Source organism: Larimichthys crocea, chromosome XIII, assembly GCF_000972845.2.
Source record: "Larimichthys crocea isolate SSNF chromosome XIII, L_crocea_2.0, whole genome shotgun sequence".
Classification (NCBI taxonomy): domain Eukaryota; kingdom Metazoa; phylum Chordata; class Actinopteri; family Sciaenidae; genus Larimichthys; species Larimichthys crocea.
In genome coordinates this window covers 35,417,277-35,436,858 of record NC_040023.1, presented here as the reverse complement: position 1 = coordinate 35,436,858, position 19,582 = coordinate 35,417,277, and the positions used below count along the sequence as shown (strand labels likewise).

General features: G+C 40.4%; 2 protein-coding genes across 2 annotated transcripts in view; one reads left to right on the top strand and one right to left on the bottom strand.

The window, feature by feature from the left end:
* The window catches only part of LOC104928895 (glucocorticoid-induced transcript 1 protein), a 61,153-nt gene that overhangs the window by 19,488 nt on the left and 22,083 nt on the right, over positions 1-19,582 (top strand). The window lies entirely within an intron of this gene.
* Positions 1,051-12,310, bottom strand: ica1 (islet cell autoantigen 1). Its single transcript, XM_027286094.1, has 13 exons — positions 12,111-12,310; positions 10,034-10,063; positions 9,772-9,943; positions 8,468-8,540; positions 7,202-7,325; positions 6,612-6,810; positions 5,367-5,492; positions 5,047-5,145; positions 4,832-4,932; positions 4,593-4,639; positions 3,558-3,818; positions 1,654-1,743; positions 1,051-1,410 (listed from the first exon to the last, which is right to left on the bottom strand). Exons 2-13 carry the CDS (start codon positions 10,048-10,050, stop codon positions 1,289-1,291), a joined length of 1,431 nt encoding a protein of 476 aa, XP_027141895.1. The 5' UTR covers positions 10,051-10,063; positions 12,111-12,310; the 3' UTR covers positions 1,051-1,288.

Genomic DNA, 19,582 nt, shown 5'->3' with positions numbered 1-19,582 from the left:
TAATTTAAACGTTTTGTTCATTCAATCACACTTTTACTGGATGACAGAAAACAAGGCATGCAACATGCAGTAATAAATGAGTGATGTGTGTGTTTAGCTGTGGAATATATTCAAAAGGGGACAGCAAATAAAAGCATAAATCTTAAAAAAGGAAACCTGTGAACTTCAGCATGTCCACCCCTTCAAATGTGCTGAGTAAAAATATACTTTATTTCTGAATATTTCTCTCTCTCACTGCGTTAACTTCACTAAACCAGTTACTTTATTTTGTGAACACACAAACTATTGCACCATGATCTCGCCACTGTTCGCTCTCCTCATGTGGTTCGAGGATCAGAAATAAAGCGTGAATGCTACTAGAGACTACAAGGCAGCTAAAGTCAAAGGCTTTTTGTTCCAGACTCGTACTGAGGTAACCATGCTGAAGTGAAACGGCCAACAGCCTTCTTTTTAAAAAGGTCATCTCGTAAATGTTTCGTTTGTTTCACGAGGAAAAGGACGACAGCTGGCTTGTTGTTGGCGAGGGACTTGGCAGCATGATACTGCCACCGTGAGACCCACAATCTGATCTGTTTCTTCTCTTTTTATACCTTAATAATTATCCAACCTTTTGTACAACTTAGTTTTGTTGTTGCAACCACATCTTACAGTACAGCATGTTATGTTATAATAAGGTACCTTCTTATATATTTTCCAGTTAGGGCTGCAACCACTGATTGAACGTGACAGATATTTTCTCAATTAAGATTAAGATAACCGAAGCGAAGGATCAAAGATGTCATATATTGAATTTGCCAACATCTGCGATAAAGAAAAGCAGCAAATCTTCACATTAAAAAGCTGAAATCAGCAAATATTTAGCATTTTTCAACATACTTGTACTTTTACTTTTAAATTGCTCTGCTCTGTTTATACTTGTACTCCATTACAATTCAAAATTAAATATTGCCTTGTTTTTTTTACTCTTTAATCAGATTCAGATTAAAAAAGAAAAACATAATCAACAAATAAATGATGCTGTTATTGAGACCTTTAAAAGTAAAGTGATTAACACATTTATGTATAATATGTATATTTTTTTATTCTGAAAAGCACTTGAATGCATGACTTTTACGTAAAGTACTACTACTCACCACTGGAAATAACTGATCAATTATGAATGAGAGAGGAGACAGCTGCTGTGTGTGTGGCTGATCAGATTTGTCTCCGGTCACGGTGGCAGCTTATTTCATGCCGTCCCCACCAACAAAAAGTGCCAGTTTCAGATCACCGTGACGCCGAGGAAGAACTATGCGTTGTGAAGTTCGTGCTCCGTGTCAGTTTTGCCGACCGCGTCTGGATTGGAGAGCGGGTCTAAGTCGGCGAACAGGTTGAACCACGCTGAGAGATCTTTGGACATCTTTGCAGTGTCTGTAAAATAAGTTTAAAAAAAAAAAAAAGGAGAAACGTCACTGCTGTACATTTAAAGACATGGTGCAAATATAAACACCTCCCTTTGTCCCATAAAAGACTACATCTGGTCGAGATCCAAAACTTATGAATGGAAACAACCCACAACTTCTTTGAAAATACCCATAAACACAGGTTTCACTTGGACACGTCTCTGAATGAGTTAGTCTTTTCATATGTTTTACCCATTTGGCTCGCTCCTACCTTTCGCTGCTGGCTTAGGAGGGTTCTGATTGGCTCCAGATGAGTGCTCCGTTGCCTTGGCGACGGGCTGTGGAACCATCTCCGCCCAATCTGAAATGGAGACGGAGACGCACACTCATCATCGGGGGACAATTTGAGCGTGCCAGAAAGCATGATTCAACAAATAAACCATCACACCCTCTCACACGCTGCTGATGTGGACGGATATTGTGTAATGGGACACACAAACGGCCGTAATCAAAAAGAGAAGAATCACATGAAACATTATTAGAGGTTTATTAAATACAGGCCAAAAGTTGTTTCAAGGAAATTTTGTTTTGATTTTGTCCAGAACATAAATGTGTAGCAGCACTTAATACCACGGAGGACACTGGAATGTGCTGTTAATGCTGAAACAATCAAACTGACAAATACAAACAAATCAAACGAGCCTTTTGAAATCTTTTGATATATTTGTGTATTAGTGCTTTATGGCATTTCATCTCCTGCATCTTCTACTCGTGTTGCAACTGTTTTTTGTTTTTTTTTAGGTAAATGAAAAGGCTCAAGTTGAGTTTAAAAGCTTGTGAGTGTGACTGCATCTCAATGTGCTCGACTCTTGCTCGAGGATTTGGGGATTTTCTTCCTTGAAGATTTGTTATAGCTTTGTTTTGCATTCTTGGTCTTAAGCCAAGAGCTCTATAGTGAAGAATCAGTGGAGTTTTTTTTTTTACTCTGAACCAGGTTCTTTCCAGGATCTGCCTGTTTTGAGCTCCCAGCAAGGTTTAACAGAGGTTGTGAGCTTTGCTCTCTGCTCTCATGTGCTGACTGACTTCTTTGAACACTCATCTGAGAAGTTCTCAACATCGACCTCCTGAAAGCGGTTAGTTTTGAGCTTGTACTTGGTGTTTTGTGCTCTGTGTTGCTGTCAAAAGTTAATTTGCACGAGTCTGTGGTCGCCTACCTGCAACTTCCAGACTGATTACATCTTGAATTAGCTTTATGCTCAGTCAGTTCTATCGTTTTATACTTTAAACCACGTTCTCTGCGGTTCTGATTGAATTCAGTCGGCGGTTTCTGGGACTACGTATTCCAATTAAACGTGGAGAAAGTCAAGCAGGTTGAATATGCTTTGACAGAAGATCGATTAGGCCCGAGTGTGTGTCGTTGACCAGCTGGACTCTCGGCCTCGGATCCCATTGACCATATGCTTCACCTGTTCTGATACACTAAACTAAAGGAATATTTCCAAGGTACAACGCTGCGTCTCTGCAGGAATTATAGTATAACGTTACACCCGTTCTAAACCACTAACTCCTTACCTAAATTCTGCATCGTGTCAGACCTGTTATATTACACTGATTAACACTGAAATGCCAGCCAGCACCCACTGATTATATATACACATACTGTAAGTTTTTGTTTCTTTATAGTTTTATAATGGGGCTGCTCACGGCCCTCTGAGTTGGAAATGGGCAAAACCAAATCAAACAAAACCAGATGAGGTGCTAGCAGCCAGCCAGTGCCCAGGCTCACATGAAATGGAAAGTATTTGGCAATCACCTACAGGGTAAGCAAATCTAATTGCCATGTTATAATAGCCGCCTTCTATTGCTCTGACAGACGTGGGTTTGATAAATCATTTTGAAGCCGCTTTATTCCCTGTGTGGAAACAGTTGCTACAATGGGGGAAAAGCAGTTATGCATAGTTTAAGCTGATATTCATGGAAAAAACAATGTAAGTCCTTACTTAGTTTTCAGGCATATTTATTTCACCAAAGTACTTTAATTAAATTAGGATAATGGCGGCTAATTTAAATGTTTTTGCATGAATTTAAACTCAGAGAAGTTCTTCCTCATGCCTCATCCCTTGAAAGACTCCTTCTCTGGTTCACACATGTACAAACAGACTATAAAGTTCTGACCTGAGAGGGAAGACTGCAGATTATTCAAGCTCTGGTCCAGCAGCTGAGACGGTAGAAAGAAGGAGTTTTCCTTTTGCTGGGCGTCCGCCGGTCGACCTGACGCTGCGCTCGTTCCCTCCTCGGCGTCTCCGAACACCTCCGTCCACTCCTGAGAGAAGTCGCCCTCGTCCACAGACATAGTGCCCAAGATCTCGTTCAGTAAGGCCATGCTGTCCTTCTCATCGCCCTCCAACTCAGGATAGGCAGAGAGAAGATATTTCCCTAGAATGACCAGGAGATTATTCGTATTATTCGTTTTTAAGATATTTTACATTGCTTCATTTGGTAAATTTGAGTTTAAGGAATAAAGATTGAGCTGATTGGTTGAGTAGTATGGAAAATTATTTTCACAGCCAATTGTTGTAATGAGTTTAAAGCAAGAATGCCAAAATTTCCCATGCTCCAGCTACTTCAAATATCAAAATTTATATTATATACATTATATTTCCTTGTCTTTCATGATAGTAAATTAAATACCTTTGTGTTTTGGACTGATTAAAACAAGCAACGTGAAGACGTTGCCTTGAAATGTTGGAACTTTTTATAGTTAATAGACTAAGCACATGATAAACAAACAATAACAAGCAGAATCATTCAATAATAAAAATGATGATTTGTAAGAATCAAATACATTTCTGTAGTTAATACTGTAAAACGATATAGAAACCCTTAACAGTCATTTTTCTTCTGATAACGAGTTAATTTAATTAGTTTTTTTGAGATCAAGTTATTAATGATGTGACATTTCCTGCAATGATCTAATACACTACACGATCTCTAATTAATTATGTTGTTACCTCAGGAACACAAAGTTATCTTGAGATCACGAGAAAAGTATCCTGTTACGACATAGTGACATAAATAACACAAGATCTCGAGAAAACTAATTAAATGAATTTATCACAAGAAAACAGGAAATAAAACATATGAATGTATGACCGCTTGGGGCTTCCATCCAAACATACTGTTACATAGATTTAATAGTTTTGTCTTTACCTTCTCTGGTCTGATCGCTGGTGTTTTCATTCACTAGTGAGATGAGCCTAGAAATAAGACAACAGAAGAGTGGTTTACAACATTTCTGCACAAACACATGAGGCAACAGGTGCTAGAAAAACACTGCATTCATGTTTAGCCCAGACCGGTTCAGTGTTTATTAACAGATCAGTTTTCACCGTTGGCATGCACGTGTTTGGTCTACCTGCATGAGTAAAGATCAAGGTGAGATAACTCACTGGTCGTCTGTGGTCTCTGCTTTCTTTCCATCTTCTCTCTCTGATTTCATTTTCTTCTTCCCCTTCTTCTTAGCGAGCTTGTCCACGGGGTCTTTTAACGTCTGAAACGATTACAGAGTCACCGATTATGGTTGTTGGCCGGCAACGTTTGGAGATGTAGATCTGCTTAAAGCTGAATTTAGATCTCGTCTGTGCAGTTCAAGATGCTCTCTGACCTTAATTGTGGAGAACTCATAATGCTGACAGCCCTTGAAGCTCTCATGAATGGCCGCCATAGTGTGGGACGTCTTCTCCCAGAAGTGCAAAAGTGTCGTCTGAAACAGAAGAACAAGCCAAGAGGCCCATTCAAAGTAATTTGGTGAATTTGTGTCCTCACTTGGTCTGATCTTTAAATCTCCATGTAGTGTCTTGTATCGCTTTGTTCACTTTGTCTTTGGCTTCCTTCCTGGCATAACCACACAGGGTATAGCCACTGAAAACACTCTATTTAAGATCAATGGGGTGTGAACGCAAACAACTGGGATTTGTAGTGTACCTGGTATGTGGTTAAAACGTGAGACAGGAGGTTGCAGCGACTGGCTCCCAGCAGGTCCACTTTCTGGCAGACGTCATTCTTCAGTTTGTCAAAGCTTGTTTTGGTAGTGCGCACCTGGGCCTGAACCTGAGATATAGTAGATATGAAAATGTCCCAACTGAAAAGATAAGCCGGCGGCATTGTGTATCACACAGGTTTGAACACTGGAGACAAACAATGGAGTTCAAGTTTGTGCAAGTGACTGAAGTTTAAGCAGATTAAAGAATGCATGAACCAATGGGCCGCCATTCAATGGTGTTTTCTGCCCTCTAGTGGCATTTTTAGTTCAACTTCTTCAGTCATTTCAGCAAATACGAGCTGAAACAATTAGTTAATTACTCAGTTATCTGATGATATTTTGACTATCTTGATAGCTCAATATCTTCTCAAGACATATGAAGATGTCACCTTTGGGTATGGGAGCTTGTGATGTAATCTACAGCAAATGCCATGTTGGAGGAGTATGAATATTTTCCCTTCTCCCACACACTGTGTTGGCAGGTTTCTGACATCATTTCTATTTTCATGTTGCTCTGGCCTGCAGAAATTCCTTAATATCAACAAGCATGAGTAATAGCCAACAATATAACAGAAGTACAATTTGTACACTTTGTACAAGGGTCAAGCCCATGTCTTGGGGTCACTGTAGGGACAATTTTAGGTTGTGAGAGACACTGACTTCTTCTCTTTGAGATCCAGAGTGGCTTTATGTTTGTATTTAGGAAAGCAGGCACCATTCTGATCATTACTATGATGGCCGAGGTCAGAGACAGATAGGTACGTAATGTACGACGCAATGTCGGAACACTAAGGGAAAACATATTTCCTTGTTTGTCAACTAAAGACCAATTGGCAAATGCCTTATACTGTAGATGCATTGGGTATTTATGGACATAGAGTAGTTGTGGCAGCATTCTGAGGGTGTGTAGATGAGTCAGAGAGGGCAACTTCTTCAGATTTAAGGCAGTATCATGCAACAACAAGCATATTGATGAATCCTTGGCCAAGCTTCAATAAACCTTTCAGCATGAGACATCTTGGACTCCTTTGACTGACCATTAATGATTAAAATTCTGCATGACAGCATTTACATTCTGTGCCTATCAGAGCGCTGAAATATGTAAAACTAAATGCAATACTCGTGTTATTAGTTACGCCTGTGCTTTCCATAATGACACGTCGAAATGTCTGCGTGGACAGACCAACCTTGCGGAATTTCTCCATCTGTTTATGCGTATCTGGATCCAGCTCCTGAGATACATCCTTCATCCAAAGCAGCGCTCCACGGTATTCAGTCCTGGATTGCTCCATCCGATTCACCGTCAGCCACGTGTCCGAGATGGCTCGGTAGCGGAACGTTTCGACCTCCTGGTACAAACGGCACAGAGGGTTCCTCAGAGCCAATCTGTAGGATGCAGTGTTCAATTAAGTATTATGGTGGCGCATGTAAGAAGTTTGACTTTTAATTATCATAAACACATTAGTTTTAGACAGTACTTGATTGTCATGCACTTATTATGAGTCCCCCAGCCCAGATAGTCTTGCAAAAGCAATTAGTAGAGGCAACCAAAGGCCAGTAGAAGAATCAGCTTAACCAACTTTTGTTGATCCCCCCTAATAAAGAAATAAAGCAAACTCTAACAAAACATAATTAGTGAATACCTAATCTTAATTTCTCAAATAATTTTGAGAATCAAGCAGAAACAACTCAAGCATAGCATAACAAGACACAGCAATCCTCTTGACAATAGTTGCATTTGTTTACCATACCATTGTTTGCAATTATTGTTGCCTACCTCTGTTGGGAGGAGAAGCAGAGTGCTTTCCCCGTGGCCTGCATGATCTTTCCGGCCCTGGTTTTATCCTGCGAGCCCTGGGAGCGCAGGAAACGACCCAGCTCATTCTCCTCTTGGGAAAGAACTGCACAGGAGAGAGAGTTAATGTAGTCGATTCGTTCTTGTACAAATTTAGAAAACTTGATTTGCAAATTTAACCAGAAATATTACAATACAAATGAAGTGAAACAACATTTAATCTAAAGTATTTCATTTTTAGAACTTCAAAATATCGACCATAGTCGTGATTTCTCTGGTTTTCCAGACTTTTTCTGAGTTCAGCTCCAGGTAGAGTCTCCAAAGACAAAATGTTGCCAGGAGAGGGGTCAAACTAAGCAATGTATTGGAGGGCGGCCCTTTCATGTGCAGGACTTGTGGTTTAAATGGGACCCTGTAAAATGTCACCTCCTTTGGTGGGGCAGGTTGCCAGAGCTAGTGTTGAAAATGGAGCAATTGCAACTAGATAAACTTGGGTTACTTTTACTTCCTTCAAAATCAAGCTGTCCTTCAGGGCCCATGGCGAAGGTTCAACAGAACACTGTATTAGTTTGATTCATTTGATGCAGAGTTGTGTTCAGAGGAGCAGGCTTTGTTCGTGTCTTAAATGAACATATACAGTATTGTAGTTGTATTTCTGAAAAGTTTGATTCAAATTCTGATAATATCATTATACTGATATTGACTGATACTGAAAATTGGATACTGGGACATCTCTAGCTTGCCAGTCTACATCCTTAAGCTTGTTAATGAAACTTCCAGATAGAGGCTGGAGTATCCTTTCTCAGAATTGCCTATGAGAGGAACTGTGGATATGAAGTATGGGTTGTTGTTGCGTCTATGCTCTTGCTTAGCAAAGACACAGCAGTAGTCCAGAGTATCCAGCATGTATAGTTCTGCTGCTGCACACTCATTTGTACTGGGGGTGGTAATTGGGAAGATTTGGTCATGCACCATTCTTCATGACCATGACGTTGAAGCATGAAGTGCAGCTGGTACCAGACCACCTCAGGCTAAAGATTAACGATCATCATCGTATCATCTTATCTGGTGAAGACAGTGATGTCAACCCTGAACAATAACATGAGCTCTTTCAGCCTTAAGGACAAGGTGATGAGCTAAAACACCCATAAGGAGCTATGAACTGCTGCTGAGCTAGAAGAGTTCTCCCTGGATGTCTCCTTGTGGAAGTTATCCAAATAAGTAGCCAAATACTTTGCTTGAACTTACGGCAGATCCTCCTCTGGTACTGCTCGATGACCTTTAGCAGCTCCATGCATGTTCTCTGGATGGAGTGGAAGACCTGCAGAGCAGAAGAAAATCAGCTTTGACACAAAGTCAGTCATATAAAATGCACTGCTATTCCTGATTTGTCCACTGAGGGTCACCCTGTCCTAATAAGAGTAGCAGGCCCTATGATGGCTTGAGTGTAAACCAACCGTGACATTGGCCATTGGTTTGTGGACAACCGTTTTGAAACCTTGAGTTCAGAATCATGGACGTTGCCATTTGGGTTTTAGCATAGTGTGAAATGACCATATCTGGACAGGTGGATTTGGTCAGATTGGACATAGTGGAAAATGTCTTTGTCAGATGTCTTGGTGTCAGGGTTTCCAAGAAGAATGGACCAGTCCTTCTTTCTTCAGAGGGGTGTTCACAGCACCCCTATCAGATTTATCACTGTGAAAACCTCCAAGGAGAACTGCGAGGACACGATAAATTAATTATCTGGTTTGAAGAAAGAGCAGTTTATTTTTAGTAGCTGAGAGATCAGCAATGCAGCTGTGAAAGCTAGCTACCTTCACCATAAAAGTCATAATCTCTGTGTTTTCTGAAGATACCCATGCTGAAGGCTGCGTGCCCAGACAAGCGGCAGGCTTTTGCCAACATCAGCCTGACAAAAAACTCAGTTGCAGACAGATTTTTTTGGATCTTGCTGGAGATTTTGAGCCAAATTAAACACAAGGTTGAGTCATTTGTTGTATTTTGGGTGACCATTGTTCCAGAAGGTGGTAATTTAAAGGTTATTGTGCAATTATTTTACTGGTATGGCCGGCTTGATTTCAAATTGGACTGCAATGTGCCCTGTGAACTGAAATGAGTTTGCCACCCCTGATCTACACGGTGGATGTGATACGACATTAACGCCTTTATGAGGTAAAAATTGAAGTATTAAACTGCCACATCAAAGCTTTTAAACATGAGCTGTGATCTGGTATGTAGATATCCAGTTTTGAATGGTTTATCACCATTCTCATCGGGACTCAGGCCCTAAATTAGACTTCCAGCTTTTATGAGGTATCGATTTCAGCCATTAAATGCACTTCAGTCCTGAAATGAAGGCATAGATGATGGAGGTTAGAGAGGAAGCCTAATGTAAGTTTTAAGCCTCGAGCCAATAGGGGCACTGTGTGAATCAAAAAGCCATTTTAGTCCACCTGAGGGAAGGTATCTCCAGTGTTTCTTAATGTTTCTGTGATGTGATTCCAGGCCTACGATAACCCAACCCAGCTTTCACATTCCTTCCTCCTCACCTCCAGCTTGCCATCCAGATCTGCATCCGACGCCACGACATGCTCGTCCTCTTTCTTCCCGGTGACCTTGATGAGCGTCTGTTTGGTTTTCCAGTACTTCTGCTGGAACTTGTTCACCACAGACGAGTCTTGGCTTTGAATGAAACGGTCCAGATAGTCTCGGGAGTAGCCGCTGCAATGACACAGAGGTTGGACACAATCTTGGTGACTGCTGCTCTCCCCCATAATAATCCGGGAAGGATTTATCGATCGGTATACTTACAAATTTCCTCCCTCCATTTTTCACGATTACCTGCGGAGAACACAGAGCAGCTTAGATTCCTTCTGCATTACAGATGATTTGACATTCTCAGTCAAGAAAAGTCAACAGAGAGCTTATATTTTTATCTCTGTCCGCATTACAGAATATGTACTGAGTGAAATCTGTGGTTTCTGGTCAATGTCAACAATGTGCACACTGCAAATTCCTGTTTAATAACAAAAGGACGTAGTTCGATGACATTGTGAAGTAGTGTAGGATCGTGTCTTCACTGTTAAACAACCTCTACTGCAGATGAAAATCTGATGTGACTCGTGCTTGTTTACAGACGTGTATGAGTTTTATTCATGTTATGTTTAGTCATGTTCGCCTACTTCCTTCCTCACTCTATCCCATGTTTACCTGGAAGTTATAGAAACTAGATTACAGCTACAGTCTTCTGGAAACATTTGGGGTAATGTACAAACTCTTCTAAATGTATGACTCAGGTCGAGTATTTATAGACATTTCAATGTGGAAATGTTGCATAATATACCTTTAACTAGATCATATTTAGGGGTCACACACCTCCAACTATTTCACTGATTTTGGTGAAACTGGATCATATTTTCTGGAGAAAATGTTTCCACTCTGATGAGGCCTCAACTCTCTGTGATTTACAGAGTTTCCTGATGGACAGTGAAGTATGCTGCTGCCAGCTGTAGCTGCTGTTAGCTCATGTTACTTCAGTTTGTTAGCCGGGTTGCACGGATTGCTTGAAGGGGATGTTTCAGCTCCGGGTGAATGTTGACAGGGAGTAGGAAGCTAGAACCGTAGCTGGGCAATGTCACAAGACTCAGCAGCTTCTATGGACGTAACGACAGAGGCGAAAAGACCGAAAGGGACGTTGACAGAGGAAGCTAGACAAGAGTAAATGTGGAACTGACTTTTAGTGGTTGGTGAGTGTTATAAAAATTAGGATTGTACTGGGCTGCAGGTGATTTAACTCTTAGAGGTAGTGTATGTGTGTTTTGTCTTTTTGTTTATTTTGTGTATTCCCCTTATCTAGCATGTATTTGTTAAAGCTGCCTGGGAAAGGAAATTTTAAAAATGTTCAAGGACATGAGAAACAGACTAAAGGAAGTGTCATTTTGGACAAGAAACATAATGTTCATTACTAAGGGGAAAACCAAAAAAGGAAATCGTACCTCACAGAGCTCCACAGGGAGCCTTTTTCTCTGTGTATGTTGCACTGTTAAATGCTCCTTCTTGTACAACAATATTAAATTCAACTTAAACTTTGATACTTTGAATCCAGTCCTCCTTATTCAAAGGTTCTTCTTAAAAAAATTCTCATGACAGTGAGAGCTTGGTGAAATAAAAGGCTGAAATACAGACAAATTAAGTAATGTAATCAGAACAAATACTCGACTACAGCTGTCCAAGTTTTTCCACAGTGGGATTCTGAAACTGGGGGCAACAGTACAACTATGAAGTGTTATGAAATACTCGAGTGCCTGTAGGATTGTACACAGCTCCACTGCACGCCTTATGCAAGCAGTGACTCAAACTTAGTGACCGGAGCCTGTGAAGGTGTGTTTGTGTTGCCCCTGCAGCTAGAAGTCACAAAGAGGTGTGACTGAGGTCTTATTATGTGTGTTTCCACAGTCCCTCCCTGCTGCGTTCAGGAACATTAACCATGTGAACATTTGAGCTTCTTAAGCTTCACCACTTGTTCTCCACAGAGTGCATCATCATCATCATCATCCCCTGCTGTCCATCAGCACCGACTGACGGATGAAATTAATAAATAATGAGCTTTTTTTTTTTTTTTTTTTTACATCCATCTCGAGCATCACGACTCATTTTAACATGATGGGAGATGATGCGACGAACCACAGATAAATACATGATAAATATGCATTTATTACGAATTAAGCAGCGTTATTAATACGTCAATGCATCCGCACTAGAATAAACACGACAGCCTCAGCGCACTGAAGCAGCAGCTCCCTCCCAGAGCCCTTTAAATATGACACAAACATCAACATATATAAGCGAGTACATGTCAAAATAAAAGCACGGTGCGTCGTTCACGTACCTCTGCGCGTTGATAAAAGCTCGTTACATTAAAATTCCTCCCATCGCTGCTCGGACAGCAGCTCCGGCTGCAAGGCCCTGCTACTGCACACACACACACACACACACACACACACACACACACACAGCTGCTCATTCACTTCAACGCATTGTTCCGCCTGCACGAGACACAGACGCAGCTGACGTCATGAAAGGCGCAGCGCGCGCATGACGTTCAAATGTTTGTCTCGCGCAAACAGATGTCATTGTGTGTGAGCACTAATTGTCTCTCGTGCGTGTTTGTGAAGCACTGCGCGGACTGGTTTTAATGGATGCACACGAGAGAGCGATGAAAAACAGATGACAGGTCTTTATTGTTTTGGGTTTTATTGCAATAAAATCCAGTTAAATTAAATGGTCACATACATAAAAGTAGTTTTGTTTGATCCTACAGTTTATTCAATTTAAATATTGTCAATAGGACAGATAGAAGGATAGAAAATGTAATAAATAATATGATTATTATGGAAGTAATGTGAGTAAATAAGAGAGTACTTGGTAATCTTAATGGAACTAAAAAATAATAAGTTGACTTTATGTAGATACATGCAGAATTTATATATATATATTGTGTTGCATTCTGTACTTGAGGTAGGTGGATATGGCGTATATTAGATAATGGAAAACAGATGATAAGTCTTTATTGTTTTGTGTTTTATTACAATAAAATCCAGTTAAATTAAATGGTCACATACATTGAAGTAGTTTTGTTTGCTCCAACAGTTTATTCAATTTAAAAGAAAGAAGAATACCTACCTGCATAATTTATATATATATATAAATAGTTGCATTCTGTAGTTTAGGTAGGTGGTTATGACGTATATGAGATAATGGAAAACATATATGTTTTTTTTCCCACTGGATTTAATGGTCACACTGTAATAGAGAAGAAACAAGAAGTAAATGAATGTTACTATTTATAAAATAGCACAAGTTCACATTAAACCTGCTCTAAGCAACATATCTTAATTAACAATGGCTCATATAAACTTCTGAGAGTGACGAACCCGGCGAATAATTATCCGTCTGCGAAAGTTTGAGCTCATTTGAACTAATTTTGTTTTTACAGCCCTCAACTTTAGATTTCTGTTCACGCTGCACTGCCCTCATCAGCAGTGAGAGGCTGGTGAACACAGTCCTTCTAGCTTTGTTTGTGTTTTTTCTGAGGGAAATATCCGGCTCCTGGGGTGAACATGAATTTAAATTTGTACTGTGTCACATTTTGGTGTTTGTACTTCAGTTAAATCTGAATCATTGATTGCTCCTTTGAAGCAGACAAACTCATATTTCAGGTAGTTTCAACATGTTGCAGCCGATCCTGTTTGTCGAGGCCGTCTGTGGTTTATGATGTTTGATTTTCCAGTGTTCTCCTTGACACGTTATAATAATCCTTCAGTGCGTCAGATGGATGGACCCTGCTCTTTGTAAACACATGATTTTATTCTGTTATTATCATATATCAGATATCATAAGTGTCGATTGTTGGGCCTCTTTTATCGCCGACAGATGGTGCTAATTTTTATTTTATTGTATAGTTGCATTATTTGTTGTTGTTGAAGTCTTTACATGTGTCACTTCTGTCCTTTTGTCAAGTCAAGTAATATAATAGTAATTCTAATTAAATGAAATATATAGAAACATCTCAATATAACGCAGTCGATCTTAACACTACTGCAAACTACAGCCTTAACAGTAAATATAATAGTCAAATGAAATCTTCTCTGACACAGAAACTGAAACATTACAAGCTTCATTAAAGTGGAATTCATGGCAGAGTTGTTGTGGATTGTACAATCAAGTGAGAGCTGAAACAATTACTTAAACTCAGCAGCAGTTTTGATCATCGATTAATCATTTCAGTGATTTCTGACAGAAAATCGGTGAAGCATCTGTCTCCTGTTTCTCTGTTTTATATTAGACTGAACATCTTGTTGAATAACTGTCGATCAGACAGAAAATAAGAGACTTGAAGAGTTCACCCTGGATGTGATTAACTGTTTCATCAAAAATGTAATCGGCAGATTAGTTAGTAGTTCATCTTTATGTGACAGCACAGCTGTAAATAGATGTTAGAGTCTGCCTACTCTCTACAGTCTTGTGCATTTCAGTGTTTAGTACTGTAATTGTCCAAAGGATGGCAGTGTAACACAAAAGAAAGGCCCCGTGCACCTCTCATTGGTCTCCTCTCTCCTGTTTGGGGCCCCAAGCTTTCATCTGTTGGCTTCAATTTATTTCATCACACTATACTGCCGCTGATCTAATAGCATGTACATTTTGTTGTCACCTAAAGGGAATTTCTTGTCATGCTCCCAAATTGATGTACCTGTTTGCAGCCGTGGACAGTATTTGTGTTGTGCACAGTCACACGGAGTGTGTGAGCAGCATACAGACGACGTTACAGATCAGGACGCCGACTTACATTCAAACAGAAGATTATGGATTTATATTTGGAGGAATGTCTTTTATGTTGAGCTTCATTTGATTATGACCAAAGGAACGTTTTTAAACCGCTTGATCCTCGAACGCCCCGAGGTCACTCTCTGCACCACGCAGCCGGCTTTTCTTCGTCTGTGCAGTATGGAAACAAACATGTTGTGTTTATTAGATTATTCAGTATCTTTAGCATCATAATTTCCCAAAGGAAGTTCTCCAGCGTGACTCGGCGTCCTTCTAAACCCTGACCTCTGACATCATCTCATGCATTTCGATATGATCGGATAGAGAGGAGCGTCTCTTTTATATAATCTCCATAAAGACTGGTGTCCTTCAACCCATCTGATCCTCCTCCTGCACTTACCCACCTTATCTTTAGGCCCCAAGATGGTATCAGAGCGGTTTGAGTTCACTTAAATAAGACAGAGAAACAATCAGGGCCTTAAATTAAGAGATGCTGTTGGGGGTATAATTCAATCAGGACGGAGTCAGAGAAATTCTTCCGATATTGATCAGGGATGTGCGTCTGTCGATTTTCTTTCCCCTTCTTCTTCTAGTCTTGAGGTTTTTCTTTGTATATCCCAGTGTCATCAACTCATACACCAGCTATGGCCACCACATCGAAGTCCCTTTTTTCTGGGACACAGTCTAAACCAGACTTGAGCATGCCCTCATTATGAAGGATTGCAACCCCCCGAGGGTGCCCGACCTGACCCCAAAAATTGCTCAATTGACTTTTTCCATCTGCAGTTATGTGTGGTGATGGGGAACCATGACATTTACATTCACGCCACTCCAATATGATCCCTCGCTTGGCGCGGGTTTCTCGACACTAGACTATAGCTCAAAACAGGTCACAGGATCAAAAGTGTCTCTTGCCCTGGAGGAGCCACTGAGTCGATCCTTTCCATTTCTGCACCAAATGGTGATTCTCTCTCTCGCTCTTGCTCTCTCTCACCAGTAACTTGCTGGAACACATTTAGAGCCTGAGTAGAACTCCTCAGTGCCCACTCATCACTCTGCGTGGTGTTTGAAGATTACTACGCTCAGAGACATCCTCACTGGGCATCCAGGCAGCTTAGAGGCCAAAATCCATAATCCCTTACCCTTCATGGGAATTCTCCATGCACTTCAACATGCTGAAATACAGCCCCGCTGCAGCAGCCACTCATGGTCGAGGAACTACTGCAGCCGGAGGCCGAGATAGATGGATGACATGTCTCAATGAATGTGGGAGAAGTGGTGGAGGAAGTTAGATTTAAAAATAAGTTATATACCGAGGATAGTTTCTGCCCAGAAATGTAATCTAAGAGGATGTTTCTTGCAATGTATCAATATTTTTTTATTCTAATGCATGCACACAGTTAGTCCACATGCACCGGTAACTATTTTATGTTTACAGTAAAAGCCCGGAGGACATTATTTACTGGAAATATAGGTGCTACACCAGCCTTTCTGTAAGTCGTCTCAATACAGAATTCCCTCTGAGGCTTTAGTGCCTTATTAAAAAGCGTAAATATGTGTAGCTCCTTGATTTAGTAATGTGCACGAAGAAGTAATATGTAAAGTTCAGCTGTTGCAGCTTGAAGGACCGGAGGGCGGTGTTAATTTTTCCTCCTCCTAGGCTACACTCGAATGCTTTGTTAGTCTGCACTGTAATAGCTCGGGGAGCAACAAAACAAGTATAATAATAAAAGTAATCCCATATTCGCGGACTCGTATTTTCTCATTATGAAAGCGCTTATTTACCGTAAATCCTTTTTCAAAGCGACAAAGAGAAAAGGTCAGTGAGGTTTGACTCAGACGTCAGGTGGCAGAGTCACATATGTTGAACCAGTGGTTTCTCTCTCTGCACCATCTGTGCACACGTTTTCTGATTAGCACCGAGTGATTAACAAGTATTTTTCTCAACTTTTCAGACGCTGTTTGCAAGGACGTCTCCGTCATTCAGTCTCCATACGTTTCCCTGTAACGTGTTGAGCTCTAACTCGGGCGAAATGTCAGTGTGAATGCCCTTGGTCAGTGAGAAGCTGGACCGCTACCCACCACTACCGGCCTAACCTGTATCAGAGCGTTTGCAGCTCTGTCTCTCTCCTCCCGCTGTTTGGCATGCTCCGTGGCACCGAGCGCTGAGGGCAGAGCGTGTCACCGAGCTGGCACCGGCTTGAACTCGTTCAAGGTTACTCTTTGATTTAATGGTGATGCATTTTTTAAAACCGCATCATCCCTCTCTCTCTTGCCACCGCGCCTAGTCCATCTCTGTCACAAACACTGGCTGTGCGTCTCACCTTTAGCAGTGGAAGCACCAGGAGAGGTTGTTTAAGATATAAATCAATGGCAAACGAAGCACCCGGCTCCGGGGCAAAGCTGCCCCTTATTGTTTTAGCTGCCGGCCTGTTTTAAAGGCAGGACGGCGAAGGAAAACTGAACCATATATTTAGACTATGACATGGGAAACTGGTCGACTCATCATGTAGACAGCTCTTTGCACGGGTGCTTACAATTAACACTGACTACGAAGTGTCATGCGATGGTGATTTTCTCTGAAAATCATCAGTGTGTTATTTATTGTGAGTATAAATAGCATCACCTAGCTCTCTCATACTTCAGTGACATTTCTGACAAGGTGATATTCAGTAATCATCAGCTCTCCCTGCTGTTGTTTCAGTAAATAAAACACTGACAGCGTTGCGTATCATAAAAATAGATCTTCAACCAGTTGCTCTTTTCCTCCGAGGTGCAGTTGCGAGTCTGGGGTTGCGTTTGGCATCTGTGTGCGCTCGCCACAGACTTAACCACCTGATCAGACAACGTTTAACTTTTTTTTTTTTCTTCTCCTGAGCTATTGAGGCATGTGAACATCAGCCTTTGTGTCGTGTGGCAGCCTGTTATGGATGAAGATGATTCCGATATGGTGATAAATCACAGGATATGACACGGGCCATATTCATGAGCCGAGTAATCCTCTTATATCTCGTGTCATTTTGAAAAGCAAACACGTTTTTGTCGTCAATACTTGTGTGTCTGGTTTGATAAAGCTGCCTCAAGCCAAGAACAGGATATTGCGTATTTGCCCCTCCAACAAAAGACTGATGGTTGTAAATGAGTTCACAAGTTAGGGCTAAGGTACTCGGGGACTCTTGATTTTTTGGGGGGGGGGTTTAATAATTTCATCCTGATAGTTTGTCTGCTAAAGGTACAAAAAAGAAAACAAGACAAACCTATGCAAGAACAGACATGCAAGAAGTAAATAGACACCTTCATTCAAATTCAAATTAAAGGTGTCTATTTACTTCTTGCATGTCTGTGTATGTCCTCTTAAAGGTCCGGTGTATAACATTTAAGGGAATCTAATAACAGAAATGTCTTAGCTTATTCATAGCTGTTTATGTTTTTCATAGAATTGTTATATCAGTTACTGTCAATCAAAGCGTCCACGCTCTTAATCCTGCATAACTTTAAGCCTTAATATAATGTGAACAGGTACGTTGTATATAAATTCACCCTCAGTACAGTTGTCATGAACGGGGAAATTAGCTACAGAGACCAAAACAGTTTTTTGTACCAGGCTGTAAACATGTTTATTTCTGCTGTGAAGTTGGACATTTGAACATGGGGACTTATGGAGACTGACTCACTTCTGGAGCCAGCCTCAAGTGGACGTTTGAGGAACTGCAGTTTTTGCCACGGAGGTTGGTGCTTGATTGAACCAGCATGTTTATACAGCAACCCAGAAGGGACAAACCAAATACTGGCTCTTCAGAGGTCCTTTCACGTTTTTTTTAAACAAGTTTAACAGCCACTGTACTTTCTCCTTCATGCTTAAAACAAGAGGTTGGGGTGAGGGGTATTCAGGCGGTGTGTTCTTTATAAACCATTATCCAGTTGTCCTGTTAGAAACACGAAGGTTTCATCGGCGTCATCTTCATCATTCACCAACTTTTTTCCTCTAAATTTCTGCCTTCACTTCCTAAAACTAAAACTAATAAAATCACTCATTAACTTTTCAAATGATGAATAATGAAATAGAAAATATAAATCCAGTAAGACATTAGACCTGCAAGTGGCTTCCTAAAGGATCAACTGTATATGAAGTTATAGGGAATGGCCCTTAGCTTCTCACATAATTTGATTTATATAGGGCTGGAATTAATTATGATTTTAATTAGCAATTAATCTCTTCATTTGTTTTCATTATTATCTGATTTACAGTTTTATCTATAAAAGGTCAGAAAATATTGAAAATTGCTTCTTACTATTTCCCATAGCCCGGGGTCACGTATTCAAATTGCTTATTTAGTCCAAAAGGCGACCATATAAAAATATTCAATTTCCGATTCTATGAAACAAGGAAACTTGCATTTGAACCAGAGTATGTTTGGCCCTGTTGGTTGATAAATTACTTTTTTTTTTTGGTACGTGTGACATCTATCTGATGAGGTTTCTTCCTTTTTTCTTTGTTTGAATTCAGAGTCTGAAGACAGAGAGTCTCTTTGATGCAAATATGTGATTTTGGACTTGATTTGACCAGTCTTGAAAAGGTTTTAAGGTTTTAATTAAGGTAAAATGACAACGAATTATTGAGTCCAGCATCTCAAATGTGAGATTTTTTTGGTTTTCTTGATTTCATGTAATTAGAAATGGAATATCTTTGTGTCTTGGAGTGCAAAGTCAGACAAAACAAGCATCGAAACAGACTCTGAGTACTTGCAAAAGCCAATTTTATGACGCTTTAGATGTAGATTTGCTGTAACTTGGATGATTAATTGATGAACTGAAAAATCAGTACAAAGATATTGAAATGAATAATGAAAATAGATGTTTGTTGCAACCGTACAAATATCTATAATGATTAACTGTGCAAATAATCAGCATTTTGTTACTAGATTGATAAATCCATCCATCTTCTCATAACCGTTCATCCTTGTCAGGGTCGCGGGGGGCTCGAGCCAATCCCAGCTGGATTGCTATATTGACAAATAACATAATTATACAATTATA

Excerpts from the sequence above, each read along its gene's own strand:
- ica1 (XM_027286094.1), bottom strand. Across the intron at positions 8,541-9,771 it reads ATCTGGATGGCAAGCTGGAG|GTCTTCCACTCCATCCAGAG; the intron begins GTGAGGAGGAAG and ends TCTGCTCTGCAG. Across the intron at positions 1,411-1,653 it reads TCCTAAGCCAGCAGCGAAAG|ACACTGCAAAGATGTCCAAA; the intron begins GTAGGAGCGAGC and ends CTTATTTTACAG.